This window comes from Mauremys reevesii, linkage group 24 (genome assembly GCF_016161935.1).
Source record: "Mauremys reevesii isolate NIE-2019 linkage group 24, ASM1616193v1, whole genome shotgun sequence".
NCBI classification, from domain to species: Eukaryota; Metazoa; Chordata; order Testudines; family Geoemydidae; genus Mauremys; species Mauremys reevesii.
In genome coordinates this window covers 3,254,495-3,281,390 of record NC_052646.1, presented here as the reverse complement: position 1 = coordinate 3,281,390, position 26,896 = coordinate 3,254,495, and the positions used below count along the sequence as shown (strand labels likewise).

Below are 26,896 nucleotides of genomic sequence, written 5' to 3'. Positions count from 1 at the left end.
TTGCCCCTGCGCCTTTCTGCCTTGCGGTAGTCGGCACGCGGGGAGATTTTACTTTTATTTCTCCCATGGGATCCAGACTGTTTTGCGGCAAACCGCAATCTGACTGCATTTACTCAGCCAATTTCTACCGATCAGTGAATCCCCGGTACCCTCAGTCAGTCAACCCACTGTAATTCGGACACACTCCTATCTTCCTCTCCTCTGCCTATAGCTCTCCTCCCCCCCAAGCCACAGCACCATCTGTTCCTATTTCTACTTCAGAAAACTTCCCTTCCTCCAACGAGCACACAGAGAACAGGCCCCCGGATCCAATGCCTCAGTCACATGTACATCGACCCCGCAGGGCTTGCATTATCAAACGGAATAGATAAATAAATACATGGTGCATCCAAGTCCCTCCCAGCCCACGGCCCTGCCGCATCACACAGCCAGAGTGGTGCCTCCATCCCCAGGGAGCCCATTTTCCGACGTTGCTTCTTCACAGTCATGCAGCTAGCAGGCCAGGCTCAGATGGGAGTGGTTTCCTTCTCGGCACAGGCCATTCTGCACCAGGGCGCATTGCCTCTCACCACCCTCCTGCTCCGCGGTTGGTGACGGGACGCTGCTCCTGCTGGAGGACAGTGCACCAACCATGGAAAGATGGGCTCCATCTGGCTGGCTAATGTCCTCTTGCAGGGGGGGCGGCCGTGCTGTGTTCTCCACCTCTCCCCCTGCACGCGGCGAATGGGCAGATGTCACCTTAGCCCGCACGGCCCTTTGCTTTTGCAGGCGCCAGCGCTGAAGCTGCATGTCCTGTTCCCTCCTCCGCCTTCACTCGGGTTCCTCCTTCCCAAAACAGTTGCTGAGGGCGTCACACACGAGGTTCCGAAACAATGGGGGTGGCGGGGTGGGGAGGCGTCACGAGGCAGGCTCCAGAGCTGGAGAAGGTGTCTTCTCCCATTCGGGTTCGCGGGTGGAACTTAGACCGTTCAGCTACAGAGTTTGAGTGGGGCACACGGTGCACTTCAAAGCCCTTGGTAAAGCTCTGATACGCCACCTCCTCTGGTTCCTGCGGGGAAAGAGAGAAGGTCTCAGCGCCTGCCCAACACGCCTCCCCCCCACCGCCTCTGTGTCCTAAAGCATCGGCATGAAATGACTCATCAGACGGGCCCCGAGTCTCAGCTGGTGCCAAACAGCACCTCTCCCCAGAGCTACACGGAGTTACAGCAGCTGATGACCTCGCCCCATGCAGCACGCCCCGTCCCATGTTCCCAGGACTGGCACCCAGAGGTGCTGGAACTTGGGGGGCTGCCACAACCCCTGGCTTGAAGTAGTTTCCATCGTATACACGGTTTACAGTTTGGGTCAATGGCTCTCAACCCCCCTGCCCCCATCCCAACCTGTCTGTGAAGGAGATGGGGGGATTGGCCAAGTGGGATTGGAGGGTCTGTTCTCTTCTCTCCCTCCATCCGTCTCCCTGCAGTCAGTGGAAGCTGCTGGAGCCCAGCACCTCCGAAATCCAGGCTCTGCTGGCCAGGTTTTCAAGAGCTCCCCACACTCAGACAGTCCCGTTGTCCTCAGCAAGCAGGGAGGGGAGTCTCCATTATTCTCAAGAAGCGAGGAGATTTCTCTGTTTTCCCAACAGGAGCTGCCAAGTGCTGAGCTCTCTTGAAAATCCAGCACCTCCCGCTGGGACCCAACACCTGCCCCATCCCAGGACAGGGGCTGCTTCTGAAAATGTGGGTCAAAGGCCTCGTCCGTCTTCAGTGCTGCAGCGGTTTGAGGAAAGGACGGATTTGCAGCCAGTTCAGTTAAACGGGTGCTAGCTCCCTGTGTGGATGCTCGTAATCTGATTTGAAACTGGTTTGTAGTGAGTGAGTTCGTCAGTTCCTCATCCAATTCAGCTAAATCGACAAACCGGATTTAAAACAAATTAAGAGCATCCACTCAGGGGCTTGCACTGGTTGAACTAAATTGGTTTTTCAAGTGGTTTAAATTAAGCCACTGTGACTTTGGCTACAGACAAGGCCGGCCCCTTGAGATGTGGCCCAGCAGACAGAGACTCAGGAGACCTGGGTTTTATCCCTGGCTCTGCTACTGGCCTGCTTGGCAAGTCACTGCCTCACTCTGTGCCTCCGTTTCCCCATCAGTGAAATGGGCATAAGGCTCCTGACCTCCTTTGTAAAGTGCATTGAGACCTATGGACGAGAAGAGCTAGGCACGACCTTGTTATTCCAGTGCTGGGTAAACAGCAGCAGCTGCGGAAGAGCATCTCAACCCCGGATGCTTTATCTGAGTCCAGCCCACTCTCCAAACCTTTCCAGGTCCTCCCCATCCCCCGCGCTCTCCCTTGGCCACTTCTTTAAACACGTGGACAGAGAGCAGCACCTCCCTCACCTGGGGGCCTATGTGACCTCCTCGGACGTGTTCTCGGGGGTCCTCTGGAGCGTGTCGTAGATGGTGGTGATTAGAGGCTCTTTCTGTGGGCTCCGCTCCGTGTTATTTTCCAGGTGACGTAGGCCCTGAAACCAAAGCAGACGTGTTGGTTATTGGAAGGACTTTGCAAGCCGGTTTCTCTGCAGATGAATTTGCTAAAAATTCTCCCCCCAAATCAGCAAGGGTTGAATGTGCCGAAGCACAGATTTCTACCACCTGAGCTAGCAGAGCAACTCCATTAACTGGTAAGAGTTGTAGGCTGTTATCCTCTAGGCAGACCAGAGCGGGACATGACACACAGTGCTGTTACCCTCGCAGCAGTGGACATGGCTTCATCTCATCCCTCCAAACTCAAACCTCTATGCTAAATGCGGAAACCCTGGTAGGAACATTGTTTGTATGAAGTGTTTGGTCCTCAGTCCTTGCAATGGGTTGATGTGTCTGTAATGACCCCACCATGGGTCCTCAGCATGGATAAACTCAGCACCTTCAGCCTCAAGAAGCACAAACCACATCGACTTGAGCTAAAGTAACAACACTATTAACCAACAGCAGTAGTAGGTTGTTATCCTCTCTGCATACCAGTCACTAGAGGGAGACATGGCACACTTGGGCAGCTGGGGTTCATGTTCACATAATACTGTCTTGGTGCAGCATGTCAACCCCTGGCTGCACCAGTGCATTCTGGGATCCTGGAGCCACTGAGTATACTTATACTGAGTGCCTTATACTTCTGCTGTCAGCAAAGACTACTGGGGAGTTTCCAGCCTGCATTGTGGGACAGGAGGCATCTGAACCCTTGGGCCTCCCGGCCTCTCCATCAGTGTATAGACAAAGACTTGTGTGTGTATAGACAAAGATGGAGAGAGAGAGAGTGTGTGTGTGTGTGTAGACAAAAAACGATGTGTGTGTAGACAATGATGGGGTGTGTGTGTGTGTGTGTGTAGACAAAGACAGAGAGAGAGAGAGAGAGAAAGAGAGAGAGTGTGTGTGTAGACAAAGACAGTGGATATGTGTGTCTGTGCATGTGTGTATAGACAAAGATGGAGCCTCTGTGTGTGTATAGACAAAGACGGAGCCTCTGTGTGTGTGTGTGTGTGTGTGTGTATAGACAAAGACGGAGCCTCTGTGTGTGTGTGTGTGTGTATAGACAAAGACGGAGCCTCTGTGTGTGTGTGTGTGTGTGTGTATAGACAAAGATGGGGTCTGTGTGTGTGTGTAGACAAAGCCAGGGTCTCTGTGTGTGTGTGTGTGTGTGTATCGACAAAGCCGTGTGTGTGTGTGTGTGTGTGTGTATAGACAAAGCCAGCAGATGTGTGTGGGCACCTGTCCACATTCCCCACATGTGCAGTGCCCGCCCGGAGAGCTCCTCCGTGTGCAAACACAGCCAGATGGCCAGCTGGCCTGCTCCCCTCCCGAAACCTAAGCAAGGAGCAATGAACGGGCCAGTGCGGATGTGGCGTAGGACGACACACTGAAGGCTCCTAGGATCTGTCTTCACCGCACAGCGCAGCCGGGTTTGCCTCGCCCGGCTCTGAGCAGGCACCCTGCAGAGCCCCGCCCCTGTTACTGAGTCTGTACCCACGCTGCGAGGACTCCTGGGGACAGATCCCTCGCTCTTAGCGCTGCCGTGAGCCCAGACGCCCTGATTCTTTCCCAGTGGTTTGTGGGAGAACTCATCCGTCCTTCAGGGCATGCAGGGGATTGTGGGAAGGCGCCGGAGGGCCAGGCGGGCCGTAGCCTGCAGCGATGCCGCAAAGCGGGTGGGGGAGCGGCCTGAGTGAAAGCAGCACCCTGGCTCTAACCACCCCCCATGGAGCCAGCTAGTGCAGGTTCGAAAGCGCCACTGAACTCAGGTGAGGGGGTTGTGTGTGGACGGGAGGGGGTTAGGGGCAGCCCGAATAAGAGACATCCAAGGGTACCCCCCAGCGAGGTACACACCCGGGGGAGATCACACCTCCAAAGGGGAGAGAAGAGACCTACACACCGGAGAGAGCAACACCCTTCCAGGAAGGACACATGCACCCATTAGAAAGACAGCCCCGGCCCCCAGAATGGAGCAACACCCAGAGAAGCTGCACGTGCACCCAAATGACAGCTGCAGTCCCGGAGGAGAGGCACAAGCCAGACAGGGGAACAGCATGCAGCACACAGGAGCATCACGCGTCCACGCATGCACACAACCCAGCCGAGAGAGAGAAGTCGTGCAGACACTTACGCACGCCTCCCTGGGCGTAGAGCCAGATGCTCCCCAGAGGACGGACGGACGGACGGACGGACACACACACACACAGCAAAGAGCAGCCACACCCAGACGGAAGAGTGACACAAGACAGAAAAGAGCAACGCACACGCCAAAGAGAGAAAGAGCCCACCCACTACTCCCTCTCCTCCTTGTGCCAGGCAGCTCATGGTTGACAGAAGTGATCATTTCTGCTGGGCAAAACAGCAACACCTGTTGGCCGTAGCAAGAGGATGTAACTTCCTGCTCCGGCCTGCAGCTGACACAATAAGGATGTTTAAAGAGGGAGTCAGAATCCCGCCCCTAGAGAGCTCGCAGTCCAAACGCACAAAGGCGAGACATCTAGAGGGAGGATCTCTTTCCGACAGCCCTGCCTGCTGCATCACTTACTGCTAATGTCTAATGAAAGAGTCTCGGCCGCTCCCCTGCACAAGGCAGTGCCGGGGCTCGGCAGGGAAGGCTGCTGCCGGATAACCTCAGCTCAGAGCACTCGCCTGGTCATTTCCTTCTGGGGGACTCCTCAAGATCTCAGCGTACTGCGGGTCGGACGGACTTTCTTCCACTGGGCCCGTGGGGGTGGCAGCTAAGGAAAGAGAGTGAGGTTAAGAGAGGAGCGAGAAAAACCAAGTTCCAAGCAGCCCGGATTGTCGGCATCTTTGCCCGTCATGCCTCACGTCTGTGGTGAGCTGAGCCGCACCGCACAGCTCCAAATCCACAGAGCCACCCCCACAAAATCACGGGCAGGGAATCCATGCGAGTCCTTCTCCAGAGAAGACGCAGTCAGGCATGTTTGATCTAAGATGCTGGATCCTGGGAACATTCGGATCCATAGGCACCGCCTTCTGCTCCCGCCGGTGGGTGATCAACCCGCCTCTGCTCCCAGCCCCCATTCCAACCCCTTCCCCAAATCCGCTCCCCCCCCGGCCCTGCCTCCTCCCCTGAGCGCGCCACGTTCCCACTCCTCCCCCTTCGAGAAGCGCAGGGAGGTAGGTGGAGGAGTAAGGACGCAGGAGCTTGGATGCTGGTGGGTGCAGAGCACCCACTAATTTTTCCCCAGGGGTGCTCCAGCCCCGGAGCACCCACAGAGTTGGCGTCTATGTTTGGATCATAATGAAAAAGGGGTTAAGGCCTTCACTATGCCGGGCATTGGGCCTATTTTCCCTAAGGCCAACTCTCATGAGTTTATTGTGAGCCTCATGGTACTTGGTATGTTTCTTAAAGCCCCAGCTCCTGGAGTCACGTGATTATGGGAGAGTCTTAGTGCTCCTTAAAAAAAAAAAAAAAGCCAGATTCTAGCCCCATTTGCAGAAGAGAGTTCAGATCAGAGCCCTGCACAGGGCTATTATTTCATCTTGCTATTACGGCAGTGCATCCTGCAGGATCCCAGTCCTGCTGCAGGGCTCTCATTCGGACATCACAGAAGAGTCCAGCCCTGGTGCGAGCGGTGGGCTGGAAAGGGTTTTCCTTACCTGGGTCAGCTGACTTCTCGTTGTTCATCCGCCAACACCAGACGGCAGTCCCAAGGCTTAGCACTAACAGGAAGAACGTCAGCACAATGTACCCCGGCTTCGAGAAGGACGCGTCTGCATCTGGAATGGCAGAGGCTGGAGGTTAGCGGCATCCCGCCAGGGCTTGTGGGTAATGAAGAGCCAGGGCTTAACGTCCCCTAGCCATCAGGCCGTGGCTGAAAGAGACGCCGCTCCTGGGGCCTGAGCCGAAGGGGAACCTTCAGCGGCTATGGGACAGACCCGACTTCAGACTCTACCCCCAGCAAGGCCATTTGGTCCCAGTCATGGGGGTGTTATTTGGTCAGATGGTGCCTCTCTGAAGAGTAACCAGACCCAACAATGACTGAGCTGGATACAAACCAGCGACCCATTCGATACCCAAAGCCCCTGAGGCACGTGGTCCTTTTCTACGCTGTGTAGCAAAGGGGTCAGAGTTTCTTAGGGCAACTCCTCACGCCTCTCATCACCGTAGCCTCTGGGCAGCATGAGGGAACGTAGCATCACGACACTGCAGTGAGGTAAAGTGGTGGGATCGTCCCTCATTTTTACATACAGGGAAACTGAGGCATGGGGAGGGGGCGAAGCAGTGGCTGGACCCAGGCCACCTAGCAGGTTAGTGGCTGAGCTGGGAATAAAAGTGAGGTCTCTCGAGTCCCAAGCTGGTGACCTAAGCACTAGACCGCACTCTCTCCCCGAAACAAAGCGTCAGGTGTTGCCATGAACACAGAGACAGGCCACAAACCCCTCACCTCCACTGCGGCAGATGCTCTGCAGGTCGAAGGAGACGATCTTCTGATCCACGGGGTTGCTGACCGTGCAGGTGTAGGTGGCATTCAGGGAGCTGGGCTGCAGAGACAGCTGGAGCCTCCTGCCATCAGGGGAGAGCTGGTGACGACCTGGATCCAGCTCCTGGACCGGGTTCCCTCTCCCCCAGGAGATGCTCACGTTTCCCTTCCCCGAGCCCTGGCACTGCAGCGTGACGTTGCACCCCTCCAGCGTGCTGGCGAGCAGCTGGCTCCGGATCTGGGGCTGCGGCACTGGCTCTGTGTTCAAAGACAAGCGACACTCGGAGGAATCGGATACGCTCCAGTCACCGTGACAGCTGCTCCCTGCTGCTCAGAGCCCCTACACCCCATTCACCCTGACCCCGACCCAGGGCAGGTTGGACGTTCCAGAAGGGAAGAGAGTGACTGAGCGCGCCCTTAACGAGGCTGAAATTCCTCGAATGCAGGAGTTCTGAGTATCAGCGGGGGAGCCGTGTTAGTCTGGAGCTGTAAAAGCAGCAAAGAGTCCTGTGGCACCTTACAGACTAAGAGATGTATTGGAGCATGAGCTTTCGTGGGTGAATCCCCACTTCGTCGGATGGATGTCGGATGCACGCAGCCGACGAAGTGGGGATTCACCCACGACAGCTCATGCTCCAAAACGTCTGTTAGTCTATAAGGTGCCACAGGACTCTTTGGAGTTCTGAGTGTAGCTCAACAGCACGGACCAGAAGACAGGCAACCGTAGAGCATAAACACAGAACAAAAGGACACTTCCCCCCCACCATGAGCCTGCCATCTCTTCCCTCCGTCTTTTTCTTTTTTTCTTCACCACTTGGGGGAGCAAAAAAGCTGGAGCCGGCCCTGGTTTGGGTGGTCCCAAGCGCTAGGTAAACAGTTCACCTCCTGTTCACCTGGGAAAAGGGTAACGCCGGCTGCTCAGTCTAAACAATGCCCTTGGGGTTGTTTAACTTCTCAAGCAAATAAAGAAGCGGGAGAATTTTACATGAAACATACACAAGCTGGGCCTGTTTTATCCACACAGCAAAACCCCCACCACGCACACGCCAAAATCGTGGAGCTGAATCTCTCAGCAGGACTCCGTATTACCAGCCCCCAACCTTGAAAATAAACCACGAGACAACCCCTCCGACCCCCACCGCCAAATCAAGAAAGATGATTTTTAAGCCAGAGGTTTTTGAAGCCAAACCACACATTTTCCTTGCCTTTGGCATCACTCCTGTCACCATTTCAAGCTTCTCTCTGCAACCAGGAGGATGAGAAATATTTTTTTGGAAAGGAAAGCTGAGAGTCTCATGCGCTCACTTGATTCCAGCAGCTGGGGCTTTAAGAGCCACACCAGCTAGGGTGAGAGTTCTGGTAACATTGTTTGACAGCCCTGGCTTTCCTGTGCTCAGCGCTGGGAGGGGGAGTCATTGGGGTGGGGCTGGTAGCTATGCGGGGGGGGATGGGGAGGCCTGAAGTGGTGGGTGTGGCTGAAGCTCTGACTTTGAGCATCCTGGGTAAAATGTAGGCACATGCAGGGAGCAAGGGCTGGGGTTACATGCTGCTTAAAACCTTTATTGAACCTTAATTGGTGCCTAGACCATGTGCTGGCCCCTCTGCACAGGGGAGAATTTCACCCCAAGTGCACAGAATCATTCGGCAGTGTGGCCTAGTGGATTGAGCATTGAACTGGGGCTCAGAAGACTTGGGGTCTATTCCTGACTGTGCCCCTCTCCTGCTGGGTGAACTAAGGTGTATCCCTGCCTCATGCCTCAGTTTCCACATCTGCAAAATGGGGGTAGTGCTACTGACCTCTATTGTAAATTGCTTTGAGATCTACAAATGAAAAGCGTGAGGGATTATCGTTAATATCAGAGCTTCAGGCACTGTGTACTCCTGGAAACGCCGTTAAATATCGATTTGTCGTCACTTACCATAGACCGCGAGGAGAAAGGCCTGTTCCTCCACAGTTGCTGGTACTATCTTAATCCGGGCCTCATAAACTCCGCTATCGCCCAGCTCCAGAGCCTTGATCCTCAGCGAGGTCTCGTTGTACTTTTCTAGCCTCTTCTTAAATCTGTCGCTGGGATCGGGTCGCTCAAACTTCCCCGCACTGAACTCAGCCAGCTGGATCGTCACACCTGACCCAGCACGAAAGCTCCATTCGATTTCTTTCACCTTTTTCCCAGGGGATAGATCCACAGACAGCAAGACCGATCCTCCCAGAGTCCCATTCACCCAGCGGTGGGGAGTAGGTGCTTGGGCAACCAGGATATCTAAGAAAGAGGGCAAGGCAGAAATGTTCCAGCCCTCCAGTGTGTCACAAGATAAACAGAAAAGCAGCAGAAAGGAGGTAAATTGAAGCATGGTTTTTAGTTTGCTAAATTCCCCTTCCAGGCTGCATCTCTTAAAAATACCCCCCCCCCCCGTGTGCTCTGGAAAGTGCGTCAGGTTACGTCTACACTGCAGCCGGGGGGTGGGGGCAGGACTGCAGCAGACATACATACCCAGGCCAGCTCTAATCTAGCTAGCTCAGGTACTGAAGCAGCGTGGGCTGCCTGAGTACTCAGCGTCCCAGGCAGCTTTCGCAGCCCCTGGTGCTGCAGCTTCCCTGCTACTGGTGCGTGAGCTACCTAGATTAAAGCTAGCATGGGTCCGTCTACACCTGCTGCAATCACACACCCTGAGGGCAGCATAGACACTCGCTGAGAATAGAAATGCCTCTGTGACGCATGGCTAGAAAGGGTTAAACATCCTGCCAAATAAATAACCCTCATAAGACATTTGAGGAGATAATATTTCTGGTTTTGTGTATTTACATATGTATGAGTAGGGTGGACAGTGTAATTAACAGTCCCTGACTAAGCTGTATTCTGATAATTCAGAGGTCAAAAGAACATCCTGTCATGTAAATGAATTGTAAACACGGGATCTGGTTCTCATCTCTCTTTGAAATGTACTTTGAATGGTGGCGGAACAAGCAAATGGCCTTATGTTAATTCTATAGCTAAGTACCGGTGATGGACCTCCTTTAAAGCCATCCTAATGACCTTTTGTTCCCTGAGGAATTCCAACTTGTTAATGAAATTGTATAAAAGATCCTTGGGTCCTGATTCTGTCATCTCAAGTTTGAGTCGCAAGACTGAGGTCCCAGTTATGCTGGTACACCCTGAATGTGAGATTTGGACACTGGAATTTAACCTATGAACTATTTCTGAAATAACTCTTTGCAGCTATAAAGCTCACCATCTCTGCTCCGGATCCGAACCTCAGGGAATCGAACTCATGTCCGTATGTATACTGATCTTTTAACCATACCCTCTCTCTTTTTTAAAAATAATTTTAGTTTAGTTAATAAGAATTGGCTGTAGCGTGTATTTGGGTAAGATCTGGAACACTCATTAACCTGGGAGGTAACATGTCCGATCCTTTGGGATGGGAAGAACCTTTTCTTTTCTATGTTGAAATAAGATTTACAGAATTTGTCATCAGATTTGACCCGGGTACCTGGATGGAGGCCTGAGGCTGGATCACTTTAAGGGAACTGTGGTGTTTGGACTCCTGAGTAACCAGTGAGGTAATAAAGAAGCTGGTTTATGCTGGCTTGGTGAATCCAAGTATCGGAATATCCACCAGCTTTATGGAGATTGTCTGCCCCATTCTTTGCAGTTCACCCTAATTGAGGGACCACGAGGACCCTGGTCACGATCACACCCCTGAGGGCGGCGTAGCCACACGCTGAGGAGGAGGGGAAATGCCTCCCTGCGCAGAGGGTTTGCACAAGGCATCCTGCACCACTGGAGTTCTCAGCACAGGGGTTCAGAGGGCGCTAAGTGGCATTATGCCCTCGGTAGTGGCCCTTTGCATGGGGTACATTCACCCTGCACGAGCCTGCAAATCCTTACTCAGCTCAATAGTCACGGAGGCCACAAGGTGTTTAGGCTCCTGACTGCCCTATAGAAGTTTGATGGCATTTAGGCTTCTATGCTCTAGACCGTAGAACGTAGACTGTGAGCTCGCTGGGGCAGGGACTGTCTTCGTTCTGCGTTTGTCCGGCCCCTCGTACAGCAGGATCCTGGTCCAGGAGTGGAGCTGCCAGATAATAATCACAGCCCCATTGAGGTCAAGGGCTTGCAGGGCTAGTTTGGCATGTGGAGACCATTTGGTCAGGGTAATGCATTTCCCTAGATCCAGCCTCCCGTTCGCACGAAGACTCTCCTGTTGACAAGGAAACCGGCGAAGATTCTCAGCTCAGCTGTTTCTCTTTAGCCCACGTTCATCAGAACCGCTTTGGTCAAAAAGAACTGGAGCGGGAATCTCATCAGAACGTCAGCCCCTGAGATTTCAGGAAGGGCTCCCCAGAAACAAGGCCAAGGCACCTCGCTTTCCTCCTTTGCCCTTGTACCTGCAGAAAGACCGACAGCTGCGAAGCAGCTGGTGAGCTGAGACCATAGTTCAGGGAGCGTGTCTACACGGCCATCGTGCACCATTCGGATACATTTTAGTTAGCGCTGGTCTGGTTGCGTGATCCTCTGCGAAAGCCTAGCCCTGAAATCACCTTGGAGGGAGGGAAAATGAATGGCGTAGAATATATTTTGTTTCTATAACGACAAATGCCAGCCTCATTAAAAGCCAACTAAAGCCTGCTGAGAAATCTGATATTTCTTTGGGATTAGGCCATGGGATCCCCCCACCATCTGGTGCTTATGCAAAATGTGTTGGCAGGCACGTGTGTGCAGTGCAGGGGAGTTTCGCCCTGGGTGAAGAATGATAGTGGGCCAGCTCAGATGTCTTTGCTCAGGCAAAGCCTCCCTTGGAGTCAGCTGGGGCATATGTCCACATGGTGCAGATTAGCTTCCCTTTATTGAAGTGACTAGGTCCCCCCAGTCCCCAGAAGGTATCCATCAGCACTGCTCCAGCGATTGCTATGGGAATATTCTGACTGACAACAGCAGCGAATCTGGCCCTGGATAAACAATAACTCACACCTGTCACCCCTTAGGACTGGGTAGCTCCTCGAAGCTTCGTCTAGCTCAGCCAGGAGTTACGCGCTGGAGGCACTGGGTGAGGTTCCCAGGCTGTGCTCTGCAGGAGGTCAGACTCCACGTCCGAATGGTCCCTCTGGCTATAACAAAAACCATCTATAGAAAGGGATCATTTCACCTACCACCAAAATGCAGCCACCTCTGGGGTAGGAGAGGGCAGCTGTTTAATACCACACCAGGGTTTCCTCCAATCGGATTTTAAAAGTGTGAAATCAGCCTGTCAGCCGACCAGGTCTGTTCTCAGCCAGCTCCAGTTGGAAGGGAAGGTGCTGTAGGCTGCTGGCCCATCTCCCCAGCTCAGGAAAGGCTCCCACCAGATCCAGCGCCACCAGCAAGCTTCAGCAAACCCCAAATAAACAGCCCCATGTAAACCCAGCAGCTTCCTGCTCCTGGCAGCTCTTCTCCATGGTCCCCTCCACAGGCCAGCCACTTCCTATGGCTCCTCTTCCTACCTCTGCTCTTTCAGCCTTTATAGGCATCACCTGACCCCTTCCCAGCTGGGGGTGATCATTCCGGCCCCCCTAGACCCAACTCAGTTACCAAGAATTGAGCTTAAGGAAGCAGCTCTGACCTGGGATGCCAGGTCCTGTGTGAGCTTGGACACATCATTTAGGTGCCTAACTCTCACTGAAATCACAGGTGCCTAAATGCCTTTGACAACATGGGCTGCCATTGCTCTGTGCCTCAGTTTCCCCATCTGTAAAATGGGGACAGTCGCACTGCCCTGCTTCACAGGGGTTTGGTGAGGACAAATCCATTAATGAGTGTGGGGTGCCCAGATATTAAGGTGATAGGGGGCCATGAAAGTACCCAGGATTTATAGTTTTAACCCTGGTGCTCTGACTAAATTCCAACTTGGCTGCAGTCTTGAATAATGCTGCTGTGTGCTGTTACACAGCTGCCCTACCCCACCCCAGAGGTGGGCGAAATGATCTCTGGCTATAACGTGGGATGAAAGGTGCCACGTTATTGAATTTAAACCTAGCCCCACAAGCCGTGATTTCCCTTCTCTCGTCGCCAGCTTGGATGTGGGGAAGAAACAGCTGTGCCTGTGTATTAAAGAAGATTAAATACCGACATCAGAGAGTTTACTTCTTATAAACCTTCCCGCAGCCCACATTACAAGCTGCCTCTTTGCATTGCTTTGTACACATCTCTGCATAAGAAGTGCTCAGCATCCGTGGGGCTTTCGTTATGCTGATCCTATTTGTCTGAGACTTCCTTTGATTTGATTTGCTTTTTTTTTTTTTTTCTGTGCTTTAAAACTCTTGTGGCTTTCCTGTGATTTAGCTTCGCTCCCCTTGCATGTCACCTGTGTCAAGCTCGCAGGTTTACAGTGATTGTACAGAGAGGAAGAGGTGCCTGGTGGTTAGGGTGCTAACCTGTAATGTCGGGTCCTGACTCAGGAAAGTCACTAAGCCCGGGCTAAAGGGTCAGATTTTCTCCATCCAGCTGGGGCTGGACTGTCCGGAGGGCACAGGCCACATGGAGATCCAACGTACGTATCTGGATGTCTAGCCTCACTTGTGGGTGCCGAGCCCTTTTGAAAATCCTAGTCTCTGGGTAAAATCCAAGTCCCACACACAGCTCCCATTGACTTGAACGGGGACCTGGGTTTCACTCCTGGCACTTCCCTGAACTGTCCACGGGCAGCACAAAGCGAGTTGGCTTGGGCTGGGGGCCGTCTGTCAGGAATCCCCGCCCAGGAAGGCAGACGAGGCCCCAAAGCCCTAAACCAAGTCAATTTGCCTCATCAGCATTTCCAGACTCTTGGGTCAGTTCCACAACTTGAAAGCTCTGCCAGCCGACCTGCACCTGCCTGTATCAGGTCATCTGTGGCCCCAGGTGTGTTTCTTTTGATGTTTCCACCACAAACAAAAACAACATGAATTAACCACCTAGGCCCAACTAACTGTGTTTACCAAACACACAGGAAGGCACCAGGCCTAGCTCCATGCACGCCACTTCCCTGGCCGGCTTCTAAAACGCAGAGCATAGTAAACACCATTCAAAGGCTTGCAAACTATTTAACAGGATACTACTCGATTCCTGGATGCAGCAGCCCCCGCGACGGTAGCACCCGAGTGCCTCAAATCTTTAATTTATTTAGTCTCACAACACCCCTGTGAGGTAGGGGAGGGTTGGTACCCCTGTTTTACAGATGGGGAAACTGAGGCACGGAGAGACTAAGCGTCACACGGGACGTTTGTGGCCGAGCAGGGAATTGGCTCTCCAAGGTCAAACACAATTTGACTGGTGAGAATTGGGTGAAATCCTCTGGCTTGTGTTATAGAGGGGACCAGACTAGATGATCAAAATGCTCCCTTTTGGCCTTAAAATATATGAATTAAAGTTTCAGGCTAGGGCGCTAACCCCTGGACCATCCTTCCTCATCTCTGGAGCACTTGGCTTTATTCATGCTTCCAACTGTATTTAATTTTAGGGATGTTCATCAAGATCTCTGCAAAACACTGCTTGCCACTGTCCTCATCCGTTCTCAGGCCAGTTTACCAGAGGCCAGTAGCTCGACTGATGTGTGGGGCTTGCCGTGATACTGACATCCGTTTTACAAGAGGCAACCGTTCTACAGCGACATATTTGGTCTCAGCGGCTACGTTTGCTGCTGCCACACCATTGTTTGGGGCAGTCTAAGGAAATGATGGTTTGGAAAAAAACAGCCTGTCTGGGTCCCTTTGCTACAATGAAATCGTTTCCTGAGTTTGTCTGCGTGGTGCGATTTTTATCCTGTTTACCCAGAAGTTGTTTGGAACAGGTTAATCTTGGTAAATCCCTGGTCTCAAACTGGAAAAAGCTGACTGCTCATGGGGGAAGAGTGGATCATACCAGAAAGGTCTAAGAGTTGAAGGGGAGAAGCATAAATGCCATGGTGCCATAGGAAGACAGATCAGATGGCAGGATAGATAAATAGATGGGAAAGATCACTGAGTAATGATGAGTGATAGAGGTAGATGTAGTTAAGAATTATAACTGATCTGAACCAAGTGATCATGGGGTATTTTGTACATGGATCAGTCCAATTTCGGTCTAATGAAATTAGAGCAGGGACGTGCAGTTGTTAAGAGATTTTTTGGATCTGCGTTTGTTCAGTGCTAACCCATTTTTGGTTGCGGCTCGTCGCTACACCAGACCTATGTCCTACACAATTGTGCAGATAGAGGAGAACAAAGAAAGCAATTGGGAAGTGCTACACCATCAGAAACGTCTCTCCATCTTCCTCATCCGCACGGCAGAATCATGAACCTGGGGGTTGAGACAAGCATCCTTTTTTAAAAGAAAAATGGTGACATTATGTTTTGCAGCAGCATATTTTGTAAAAGCAGCAAGTTTTAGGACCAGGCTCTCCCTGCTGATCTGTCTCTGCTATTAAATGGTTTCTCTAGGAACTGCGGCTTTGGTGAGAATTATTGTGGATTAGCAAAGTGAGAATTAACGGAGGTTCTTCTGTCTTGTTTTACATAAGAGGCCAAGCTCTCAGCTGGTATAAAATGGCAAAGCTGCACTGGGTTCAGTGGGTCTACAGCAGTTTACACCACCTGGGCATCTGGCCCATAACGTTCATGAGCTGTTGATAAAAATCAGACGGTAAATTTGCAGAGACTAGTCTCCTTTCCTCAGACACCTGAAAATCAACAACCTAAGGAAGAAATCCCGATTGTCAGCACTGTTTATTTCTTTGGTGATACAGTTATAAATTCTTTTAAAAAAAAACAACCCACACAATCAACTGGATTAGATAACACTCTGGAAAATATCTAGCAACAAATCTGCAGTGGGTGAAAATAAATTGGTCTCGAGAACGGCTACACCTCTATTAATATATCTTTGATATTCCACTCACATTAATTTAACAGTCAATAACTATCCAGTCTAAAAAAAATGCATAGAAAGCTGCCATAAACGCACTGAAAACACTTTACCGTGGGGAAAAACATACCAGCTGGGTCTGAGCTGGTTCTCCCCTTCAGTCTCCTGCTCTCTCGCTATAAATTCTTACATTATAATATTCCTTCGTCCTTGTGCCAGACTCTGCCCTCTGTGTGTACAATTTAAACCAGTTCTGGTTCACCTACCTGGAGAGAGGCTGATCAGCGTCACTAGCAATAAAGGGAGAGAAGGTTTTTTGCTGGGCACCTCCATGTCTTCACTGCTCTCTGTGTGTCTCTGTGCTGATCCAGATAGCAGATGCTGGGAGATGGGGAGGAGCAAAACGACATCATGGTACATCCTCTAGGGGTCTGTGCATGCAGGAGCTTAGCACCGTTATTAATTAACTGATTATCCATTGGTACACGGTGGAGCATGCAGGGCACTGGTCAGTGCTTACAAAAAATTATAATTGCTTCTCTCTCGGCTGGATTCGCAACATGGCCCTTCTGCCAGGCAGTCGAGCGCTTGCTTATAGCTGAGTATTGAGTCCTGGCTCGTTAAGGAATCTTACATCAGGACAATTAAATCATCACCTCCCCAGATTCAAATCCCCCTTGAGCAGGGGCATTCCTGCTAAGTCCTGTGCGCTGTCTCCTAAGCTAAGGGCTGGCCTGTGCACTGGCTTAACGATGTCTGTGTGTCAATCAGCCCTAACGAGGTTCCACAGGGAAACACCAAGAATGAAGGAACCCAGGGCCCGATCCTGGGCAGCGCTGAGAACCTTCAACTCGCATTGACGTCAATGGGAGCTAAAGGCTCTGAGGCCCAGATCCCGAAAGGGGTCTCACCCCCGATCTCCCACGGGAGTCAGGCAGCGAAAGGACCTGGGCCTCAGGACTTTGTAGGAAGAGCTCAGAATCCTGCAGGATCCTGGGATGACTGAAGACAAAGGCCAAAGATCATTTATCGCAGTGCAATGGTCTCCCCACCCTTCGGAGCTGGTGGTGCTTTACGCCCACTTTCCACAGGTGTAAAGACGGGCACAAGACACAGGGCGGCCGAGAACCGGGCCTGCCAAGGCCCTGCAGCCGCCAGGCCTGCAGGGAGCCAGAGATCTGCATGCTGATCGAGTGCGACTGTGACGAAATCAGTTCTGTTTGACCCCTGAGCTCCATCATGTCACCGGGGGCTGAAAAAGCCCTCTGGGCAGCTGCGGGAGAGAACAGGGTGCTCCTGCGAAGAGACTCACGTGCCAGAGAAGGGGACTATCCCCCAAAGGGGGACCCAGGTGGGCTCGTCTACGCACCTGTCTTGCTGTTCTGAGGCACAGAACGAGGACACCCAAAATCCTCCGGGGGGAGGCAGCTGGGATGCCTGTTAACAAGCATCATCAGCAGCCACAGCAACAACCAGCAACGAAAAAGGATCTCGAGCCGCGGACAATTGAAGTGGGGCCTGGCCCGTGGCAGCCGATGGAAATGCTCCCACAACAAGTGCAAGAGTCACTGGGGTTTGGATCAGCCCCTTGAACCAAAGCCATCTGGCAGCTTTGGCATCTGGCTGGCAATCCGGGCCGGCTTATTCGACTCCCAAGGAAGTCAGTAGAGGGTCTTTCCCTGAGAGCTGGCCCCTTCAATCAATGGGAGTCTTTCCCTGGGCTGAGGCACTTAACTGAGCCAGTTTCCAGCACCCCTGCTCTCCTAGCGATCCCAGGATACGCACGCACCTGTGGCCAGGCCCTGAGCCCCCGTTCCTGGTTGCGCTTGGGAGCTGCCGTCTCTGAGAGCCGGGCGTTTCATGGGAACGATCAGCGTCTCCCTTGACCTCCGTGCAGCCGTGCTGATTTGCACCAGCTGGAGACCTGGCCCAACGCCTCTCCCAAGCCGTGGCCGGTGGGATGTGCTAGAGCTGCGTGCACCAGACTGGAATTGAAACGTGAGGTTTCCAACCACCTCGTCTGTTGGGGAAGTAGAAGGCAGACGAGCTACTCGGAGCACGGAGAAGTATTTGCACCCAGCGCTTTTATTACAGACCTGTTCAGGGAGCCAAATTCTGCCTCTAGTCCAGCCAGCAAGCCTGGGCAGTCCAGGCCAGGACTCAGTGGGGCCACGCTCGGCAGGACACACTGCGAGCTGCGGGACCAGAGGGAACCACAGGGTCTGTCTGTGTCCAGCAGCCTGGGTAAAGAATCTCCTTTATATTCATCACAGACTAGCCCTGAGTCTTCTCTACACGGAGGGTGCAATTTTCATTAACTCTTAGGAGGGTTGCAAATTTGTACCTGCAGGCAGCACTGTGCCCAAACTCTCCTGCTTAGACAACGCGTTGGGCCCAGCTTTCACCGAAGCCATGGAGGGAGGCAAGCACCAAACACAGGATGGCCACACACGGGCATCAGCCAGATGATATTCAGACCTATGGAACAATACTGGATGAACTGGTCTGATATGATTCACCAACACGGCCAGTAAATAGGACAACAATGAAAAGGAGGGGTCACAGCACGACCAAACACCGGTCTAGATAGAACCATCAGTGTTAACAAGAGGTGCGTGTGGGGGGAAGGGTGTCCAATGGATAAGGCAGTAGGCAATGAGACCCAGATCCTTAAAATCAACAGGAGTGAGGTGCCTATGTACCTCTGAGGATCTGACCCTGAGTCAAGGATCCTGGGTTCGAATCCTGGTTCTGCCAATAATTTCTGAGCCAGTTGTTATGCCTCATTTCCCTCTCTATGAAAGGGGGACACTAAACAGAGCTGGTCAAAAGTTTTCCTTCTACTTCTCTTTTTTTGCGGAATTTGGGTTTTCGACTCTATGAACATTTTTGCAGAAAGCATCTGCTGTCCTAGAAACATTTTGGTTTTTCATCAGAGACCCGAGAAACTCAAAGAACAAATGTTTTCCCAGCCCAGGTCCACACATATTTCAAGCTCCAACAAAAAAAAAAAACCTCTCCATTTTCTGCTGAAAACGATGACGAAAAGGATTCCCGCCCCCTTTCCGATGACATTTTCCAGGAGGGGAGAAACCCCCTTTCCCAAGCAGCTGATAATAATCCTGGCCCTCGGTAGCAAAGAGATGGCTGAAAAGAGGGAAGTGTTGCTGACAAGAAGGAACTATTATTTTTGATTAAAAAAAAACCCCTCAAGGTGAAAAAACAAAGGAAGAGCTTTGACATAACGGACTGTTTTGTTTCAGAAGGACAAAGCAGGGGGAGGGGAACTGTCAGGTGTTTCCTATTCAGCAGTTCTGGAAATTCAAGGAAAAGGATTCACCTATTCCCAAAAGACTAATTAAGCCATTCTCCAGCTGAAGCACCTTCCACCAGAGCATCTGAAAGCACCTTACAAATCCTAGGGTGAAATCCGCCCAGGAGCAGAGGGCTGGCCTAAGATCTAGGCACCAAATAAGCTCGTGCAGCTGCCCAAATATTCACAGCAAAGAATCCAGGACAATCCAGTGGCTTCACATGAGGCCCCTGGTGAATCGTCGTGAACCCTGAGCAAATTCACAGAACCTCTGATTTGTCTGGGGCTGGTTGCTGGATGGAACAGCTGAGGACTGAATTGTGCAGAGTTTGCAAGCACTCCACTTGCGAGATGGAGGAACTGAAAGCTGCTGATATGAAGCGAGGAGCCAATGAGTGGGAGCCGCCTTCTTCCAAAACAGCTGGGGGAGCAGTTTAGAGAGAGGCTGGACGGCACGTTGTAAATTCCCCCAGATTCTTCAGAAAGGCAACGCATGGTTCTGGAAGGAAGTGAAACCAGTCATAGGAAGGCTGATATCCTTCTGGCAGCTGACGTGGATACAATTCTCCTTGGGGTCGTTAGATCTTGGGGGCCGGGGGGGCGTGTTTGGACCAAACCGCCCATCCTGACTGGTCCACGGGGCTTCGATTCCCACATCAGCGCAGCCACTCCCTAACACCTGCCCCTACAGTGATGCCTAAAAGTGAGCCGGACCCAGGAGGAGGGCAGCTGGGGTAGTCGATATTGATACATCGTTTACAAACAAACACGGTGCCAATAAAACGGGTATCGATCATTGCCTAGCTACCCAGAACCCTAGACGCGACAGCCAAAAGGGACGACTGTGGCCATCTAATCTGACCTCCGGTGTAGAAAAGCCAGAGGCTTTCACCCAGTAGTTCCTGCACTGAGCACCCACAAGTTGTGGGTGAGCTAGAGTGGGTCTTGGACAAATGCAGCCAGTCTCAATGTAATGTCTTCAAACACTGCACCACATCCCTAAGTAAATTGTTCCAAGGGTCAGTTACTCTCTTAAAGACATGTATCTACTAGGAATCGGCGGTTAAGTCTCGGGTGTTCAGGCACTTAACTTCTATTGCTTTCAATGGGAGGTAGACACCGAAATACCTTTTACGGTCTGGGCCGCAGTGCCTCAGATGCTAACAGCTGTGAGGCTCTGCTCTGGAACCAGCAACCTACCCGTGAAAAGCTCTGCGGCCCATTGCCAGCCCCCGAGCTCTCTAGCTCCTCCCCCGCCTGCAATATCAATCAGTGAGTCTCATGCAGAAGGCAGCTTGTCCTATAGGACCTGAGCACTCCCTGGGTGACTGAAATCCCACCCCTAGTGAGTCTGGGGAGTTTCACCGTTGATGTCCCTGGGGCCAGGATTTCCTCCAGTTGCGGCACACAATGGGTTAAAACAAACCCGACTGGGTAAGGTGTGAATAGGGCCTCGAGGGCCCCAGTGAAGAGGTGGGGCAGGGGAATGAGATCCAGTGCAAACCCTGCCCTGGGCTGTTCCCACCTTGCTCCAGTCTGTGGTTTTGCTTCTGCTGGTCTCTGGAGGCCGAGGGGCAGCCACTGTGCCCCTCACTTTGCATTTGCCAGCAGAGGAGCAGATCTCGATCCCATCAGATTCCAGGGGAGCAGGATTCGGCCCAGAGGAAATGAAAAACGTGCTCCAAAGAACCGTGTTTCCGTTCTGGGGGCAGCCAGCGTGACTGGCACAAGACAGCACAGGGCTGGGGAAATTCGGCAGCTGCCGCGTCCTGTCAAACCACGGGAGAGCCGCTTATGACCCAGTCTCCAGCCTGGATGGGCTGGAAGGAGGCACATGAGTTCCCATGTGACAGACATTAGTCACTGGCTTCCCCTCAGGGCTCCCCAGGAGAACACAATGGAGAGACTGTATTGGAGACAACACTGTCCTGTGCATGTCAACAGATCTCCTGCATATAGGACGAGCGTGGAACTATCTGCTGTGTGATAAGGGCTTGTCTACATGGGGAATTGACAACAGAACTGTAGCTGTGCTGGTATCACACTCCATGGGGACACTCTGTGCTGGAACAGAAGTGACTTTATTCTGGTGTAAACGACTCCCTTCGTTACACATTAACAGCCTATGCAGCCGATGAAGTGGGCTGTAGCCCATGAAAGCTTATGCTGAAATAAATGTGTTAGTCTCTAAGGTGCCACAAGGACTCCTGTTCTCTTTATAAACAGCCTGGTTCTCATTGATAATGAGGCCCCTTTACAAGGCTCTGGAAACCTAGAGCAGCCTTAAAGTGAACTGAACTGTCATTTCTACCCCTTTTAAGGCCCCTTGGTGTGGCCAGAATGGTGCAAATGGCCCTTGGGGTACGTCTACACTACGGTGGTGGGGCCATGCTGCTGCAGCGCTGTAATGCCGACCATGGTACTGGCTGTTTCCAAAGCCTGGCAGATACTTCAGCGATGGTCATATAAGTACCTAGATTGACAGACCATCAGCTGCCCCTTTCCATGGTCCGAATGCAGAGTCCGCCTTGCCCTCCTCTGCACCATGCCTGGAACAGCTCCGCTCTGAAGATGCTGCCTCGTTCTCCAGTTCTGCAGAGATCATAGGTTGAAACCCGCTGCGTTAGAGAGAGAACCTTTGTCATAAGTAGTTAGTTAAGGGTTAAGGTCTACCTGTAAAGGGTTAACACAGACCTGGTGAAACACCTGACCAAAGGACCAATCAGGGAAGAGAATTTGAAAATCCCAGAGAGCGGGAACTTGGGTCTCTGTGTTCTTTGTTCTGAGTTCTTAGCCGTCTGGAACTACACCAGTCTAGACGCTAGAGAACCTTACAGTCAGAATGGAAATCAGACCATTTCAGCCAATCAGTGAGCAGGGCTTTGAAGAGTATCACTAGATGTGTGAGTCAGTAACTGCATAGCTAATCCCAACTCAGCACGATACTCTAGGATTAGAGTACTCTCAAATATCCAGTACTTTTATTTCTCTTTACCGTGGAGAAACATCTCCTTTAGACAAAGCTTGCTCGGACTATTCTCCGATGAACAGGGGCATTTCACTGGAGATTCGGGGGACCATGCTACACCTGGGGGTGAAATCTGGACTCCACAGAAGTCACTGGCAAAACTCCCATTGACTTCACTGGGGCCAGGATTTCACCTGATAGCCTGCTCCCCCCGCCTCCCCGTCAGTCTGTCCACCTTCTCATCAGGCATCTGCAATACGAGGTTCTACCGCAGCCGCCGGTGATACGGCATTTTTCTGTGCAGCAGGGTCACAGGAACCATGGCACTGATCTCGAGTCCCAGGAACAGCGCCCCAATAATGGCTTTCCAATGGCAAGGACTGGGAGCCGCTCCTGCAATGGGGAAAAGTCAGAGTCAGGGGGATCGGACTGACCAGCCTGAATCCGCGTTCGCACTAAGACCCCTTTACTTCGCGCTGGCCGTGTAAAGGGGCCTGGGAGTGGGAGCGAATTCCAGCTTTGCTCACTGCTTTGGCAGCGTACGTATCACTCTGCCTGGGGACCTGGTTCTCCGGTCAGTTACGCTGCTGTAAATCAGGAGTAGCTGCACTGACGCCAGTGGAGTTAGCATAAAGCCGGTGTAAGTGAACAGACAAACACGCCCTGCTGATAACTCACTTCCGCTTTGACAGATGCTCTGCAGGTAAAGAGAGACGTTTTTCTGGTCCACTGGATTGCTGGCCGTGCAGGTGAGTGTAGAGTCCGGGGGGTCGGGCTGCAGAGACAGGCGGAGGGTCCTGCCATCAGGAGTGAGCTGGTACCGCTCCAAATCACCCAGGTCTCGGGGTGGGTTCCCGCTACTCCAGGAGACGTTAACCTCTTCCCTGCCAGACACCTCACACTGCAGAGTGACATTGCACCCAGCTGCCGTGCTGGAGAGCGAGTGACTCTTTATCTCCGGCACTGGAACAGGCTCTGCATTCAGAAGAAAGAAAATGAGAATGAAAGACTCTGGGGGCCTGCTTCTCGTTGACACAGAAGGTGTCTACACTGGGGAATAAACAAACCCGTGGCAGCGAGTGTCAGAGCCCGGGTCAGCCGACTCGAGGCCTGCTATGGTGCTCGAGGGAGCAGCGTAGACATTCCTGCGGGGGCTGGAGCTCGGGCGCTGAGACCCCACTCCCATCGCCTGATGTTGGAGCCTGGACTCCAGCCCCGAGCAGGAACTTCTACGTTGCTATTTTTAGCCACGTAGCTCAAGTCTCAGGAGCCCGAGTCAGCGACCTGGGCTGAGTCAGGTGACCCGGGCTGTGAGACTGGCTGCCACAGGCCCTTTTTTTGTGTGCAGCGTAGATGTATCGTAAGGGCTCTTTACATGCCTCTGGCCGCACAAAGGTCCCACTTTACACCCCTGAAGGCCCCTCGGCACTGCCAGAGTGGGGCAAAGGGGCACTGATGTAAATGAATAGAGCCTCCAGGAGGCTGCCACTAACGATGGGCCAATGCAAGCCAGGCTGAGGCTATGAATGGTTTGCAGGGAGCTGGGCAGAGCTGGGTGAATACGGGATGTGACTCCTGGGGCAGGGCTAAGAGACACAGGGACACCTCACGGGAACCAGATCTGACTCTCCTGGGGAGCTGCATCCTCCAGCAAACACACAGCATGGAGTCGCTGCAGCCCCTCGGATGGCATCTGCAACAGAGGGGGTGACTGTGCACAGCGGAGCCAGGGAACAGCTATGCAGGCAGCAGGGTCATCACAACACGAACCCAGCATACAACGCACAGCTGTGCACATAACAGGGCCATGCCCCCAGCGTCCACCCTACAGCTATGCATTCAGCTCTGTAACGAGCAGGCCCATCACCGGGTGGCAGTGTGCACCACAGGAACTCAGAGACTCACCCCTAGAAATTAGCCCCCCAGCACCAGCCTGGCCCTGGAACCACCTGATGTAGGTTCAAATTCCTGGAGGGAGGTTCTCAGTTATACAGAACTGAGGGACTGGGTTACAGCCTTCCTCCCGCACATCCTCCTCCCTGCCTTGTGCAGGCTGGGGAAAACTCAATCCCAATGCACGTACTTCCACCGCAGGGCATGAGCGAGGAGTTATTATCCACGGGTCCCGGGGACGAGGCCAAAGGAACACGCATTTATTAACCGCCCTGGAAGATGATTTCACTTGTTCAAACTTCAGTTAAACACAGTTTTAAACAGTCACTTACCATAGACCGCGAGGGGAAAGGCCTGTTCCTCCACAGTTGCTGGTTGTATCTTAATCCGGGCCTCGTAAACTCCGCGATCGCCCAGCTCCAGAGCCTTGATCCTCAGCGAGGTCTCATTGTGCTTTTCTAGCCTCTGCTTAAATCTGTCACTGGGATCGGGTCGCTCAAACTTCCCCACACTGAACTCAGCCAGCTGGATCATCACACCTGACCCATTACTAAAGCTCCATTCGATTTTGTTCAATTTTTTCCCGGGTGATAGATCCACAGACAGCACGACCGATCCTCCCAGAATCCCATTCACCTGGCGGTGGGGTGTCAGTGCTTGGATTAATCCAAGATCTGAGAAACAGAGCCCAGAAGATCAAAGTTGCGGGGGGTAGGGGTGGGGGTGGGCACTGATTTCCCCACTTGCTGCAGCACAAGCCAGAGAGAACAAACTGACAGGAGTCCATCCCTATCCTCAGCTGCCGGGTCTGGTTTTGGCCTCAGAGCTGACACTAGAGACTTTTACCCTCGGTGTTTCTAGGGCAGCCATCACCATAGCATCTGGGCACCTCACAATCATTCATGCCTTTATCTTCCCAATCCCCACTGTCAGGCAGGGCAGTGCCATTATGCCCATTGTACGGCTGGGGAAACTGAGGCCTGGAGAGTCTAAGTGACTCACCCAAGGTCACACAGAGAATGTGTGGCAGAGCAGGGATCTGCACCCTGGACTCCCAACTCCTAGGCTAGTGCTCTAACCACTAGGAAATCCTCCCTCTCTGCTGCTCTTTTCCACTTCCCCCTAGGAATCCCAATACCCTACATATCCATTTCTGTTCCCATCAGCTCTGGGGACCAGAACTGCCTCCTGGTGACACCCCCTCCCCCATCTCACCGACCCCTGTCCCAGAGCTCGGGGAAGGGGCCCAGCAACTGTCCCTGGCAGGGAACCATCGATCGGAGTAAGGAGGGGGCCCACACACACTGCTTTCACTTACACTGCTGTGAACCCAGGGTCACTGAACTGAGCTCAGCGGAGCGGCTCTGGATTTGCACCAGTGGAAGTCTGGGCCCAGGGCTGTGGTTTCCCTGTCTCACAGCCGTAAGGGCCCATCACTCACCTGGGGCTCGGAGAGCTAGAGCCAGGACAGCAAGCAGGGGGAGCCGAGCGCGGGCCAAGCCCATGCTCTTGCAGCGGGGTGGATTTGCCTCCTGGGAGCTTTGCTTCCCCCGTCACTGGTGAAGGCGCTGAGACAACAGTCACAGCTACGCAGCAGCAGCAGCTCCCTCGGACCACAAGCTCTGGGTGTTACTTCCTCCTCCAGGCATTGCCTCTTTGCAAAAGTCCACCTCGCCTCGCTCCCACTACCGCACCTTACAAACAGCAGCGGCGTTAGCCCCACAGGGGCCCGCGGGTGGGGTTGGCCATTTTGCAGATGGGGAAACTGAGGCACAGAGAGCCCGGCGGGGTCTGGCTCCTGGCCAGGTAGTGTAGCGGAAAGGGGCCTCCCATCCCGTCAACCACTCACCCTGGTCTCAGTCGCCGCCCTTCCCTCGGCCCGAGCACAAGGACAGCTACCCCGGGGAGGAGGAAGGCGAGGTTCTCCCTGCTAGCCATGGTGTTATGCCCCCCCTGCACCAGGGAGCACCCAGAATTCAAGGCCCTGCACGGAATTCCCGCTGGGTCAGTGAGGCTGCAGCCCCCACCCTGACAGGGGCCAGTAGCTCTCCAGTCTTTCTGGAAGTGACGCTTTAGCCAGACACAAGCCCTGGGCTCCGTGCAGGCTGACGGGGTGGAATTCTCTGCTCTGGGCTAGGCAGCGGCTCAGCCTCGGGTCCCTCCTGGCCGTCAGATCTGAACTGTGAAGGCCTCATTTGTGAGTGGCCCCAGCGCAGAACCATTTCCCGTTCCCCAGCACGTGCCTTAACCACAAACCCAGACAGCCGCCCACCGCAGGGACAAAGGCCCCCGCTTGGGAATCCATGTGCTCAGCAGGCCCTAGCACCCTTTCTGCCCGGACGGTCTCCCAGACAGAGCACTCCCTCCACGGGGAAGCCCTTGTTTCCCCAACCCCACAGGGCAGGGTGAGACAAAGGGGAACCCTCCGTGGCAGGGTCTGCCCAGGATTCCCATGGGGATGGTGGAACTCCAAGGACTCACCCGCCCTGACCTGGGGGAGCTGAAGTGGTCACAGCACCGACTAGCACAATGGCTGCAATCGAGCTGCTCGGAGAGGAGGGGAAGATGAAAACCGTCCCACACGGATACGTCTGTTCTCCAGAGCGCTAGGGAGATCGGTGGCTCTGGAACGCCACCTCCATCTGGGTTCAGGTGAGAGAGATTTGGAAGCCAGGGATGGAGCTGAGGGCTGGTAAACTCAATGCCTAAGTGATGAGTGTTTTAGAAATGTGATGACAGGTAGCTGTGTATGGGGAGGGATGAGTGGGTGGGTGTGTACGGGGGTAGCCTGATAGACAGACAGCAAGTCCTTGTGATCAGAGCCACCCCCCAGCTCCCATTTGGCTGTGACAGCTCTGGGTATTTCGTGAGCAGACAGGCTGGCGGGCCCAGACCAACGTCAAAACCACATCTCCCT

The 26,896-nt window shown here is 53.1% G+C and overlaps 2 protein-coding genes across 6 annotated transcripts in view; both read right to left on the bottom strand.

Annotated features, from left to right (window-relative positions):
* The window catches only part of LOC120390313 (SLAM family member 8-like), a 34,783-nt gene continuing 7,887 nt past the window's right edge, over window positions 1-26,896 (bottom strand). The window contains exons 1-8 of one of the 3 annotated variants that reach the window (XM_039512890.1): window positions 16,072-16,659; window positions 15,096-15,241; window positions 8,870-9,211; window positions 6,915-7,208; window positions 6,127-6,246; window positions 5,152-5,240; window positions 2,377-2,501; window positions 1-1,048 (exon numbers count right to left, since the gene is read on the bottom strand). In XM_039512890.1, coding sequence (XP_039368824.1) covers window positions 2,385-2,501; window positions 5,152-5,240; window positions 6,127-6,246; window positions 6,915-7,208; window positions 8,870-9,211; window positions 15,096-15,099 — 966 coding nt within the window. In that variant the 5' untranslated portion in view covers window positions 15,100-15,241; window positions 16,072-16,659 and the 3' untranslated portion in view covers window positions 1-1,048; window positions 2,377-2,384. Of the gene's footprint in view, window positions 1,049-2,376; window positions 2,502-5,151; window positions 5,241-6,126; window positions 6,247-6,914; window positions 7,209-8,869; window positions 9,212-15,095; window positions 15,242-16,071; window positions 16,660-26,896 lie in introns of those variants that run through there. The other 2 variants (XM_039512888.1, XM_039512889.1) reach the window with 2 other exon arrangements.
* LOC120390314 (hepatocyte cell adhesion molecule-like) lies at window positions 21,056-26,652 on the bottom strand. Of its 3 annotated transcripts, none has more exons than XR_005591061.1 (5): window positions 25,421-25,660; window positions 24,312-24,615; window positions 22,765-23,061; window positions 21,949-22,479; window positions 21,056-21,754 (listed from the first exon to the last, which is right to left on the bottom strand). XR_005591061.1 is itself a non-coding variant. In XM_039512892.1 (5 exons), exons 1-4 carry the CDS (start codon window positions 25,482-25,484, stop codon window positions 22,352-22,354), a joined length of 831 nt encoding a protein of 276 aa, XP_039368826.1. In that variant the 5' UTR covers window positions 25,485-25,663; the 3' UTR covers window positions 21,067-21,710; window positions 22,322-22,351. The 3 variants fall into 3 exon arrangements, 1 of the variants encoding a protein (XP_039368826.1); XR_005591060.1 differs by having other exon boundaries at window positions 21,058-21,754; window positions 24,312-24,653; window positions 25,421-26,652; XM_039512892.1 differs by having other exon boundaries at window positions 21,067-21,710; window positions 22,322-22,479; window positions 24,312-24,653; window positions 25,421-25,663.

Coding starts and splice junctions, on each gene's coding strand:
- LOC120390314 (XM_039512892.1), bottom strand. CDS start 25,484: ATGGGCTTGGCCCGCGCTCGGCTCCCCCTGCTTGCTGTCCTGGCTCTA. Junction 24,654..25,420: donor TCTAGCTCTCCGAGCCCCAG/GTGAGTGATGGG, acceptor TCTGTTTCTCAG/ATCTTGGATTAATCCAAGCA. Junction 22,480..22,764: donor GAGCATCTGTCAAAGCGGAA/GTGAGTTATCAG, acceptor TCCCCATTGCAG/GAGCGGCTCCCAGTCCTTGC.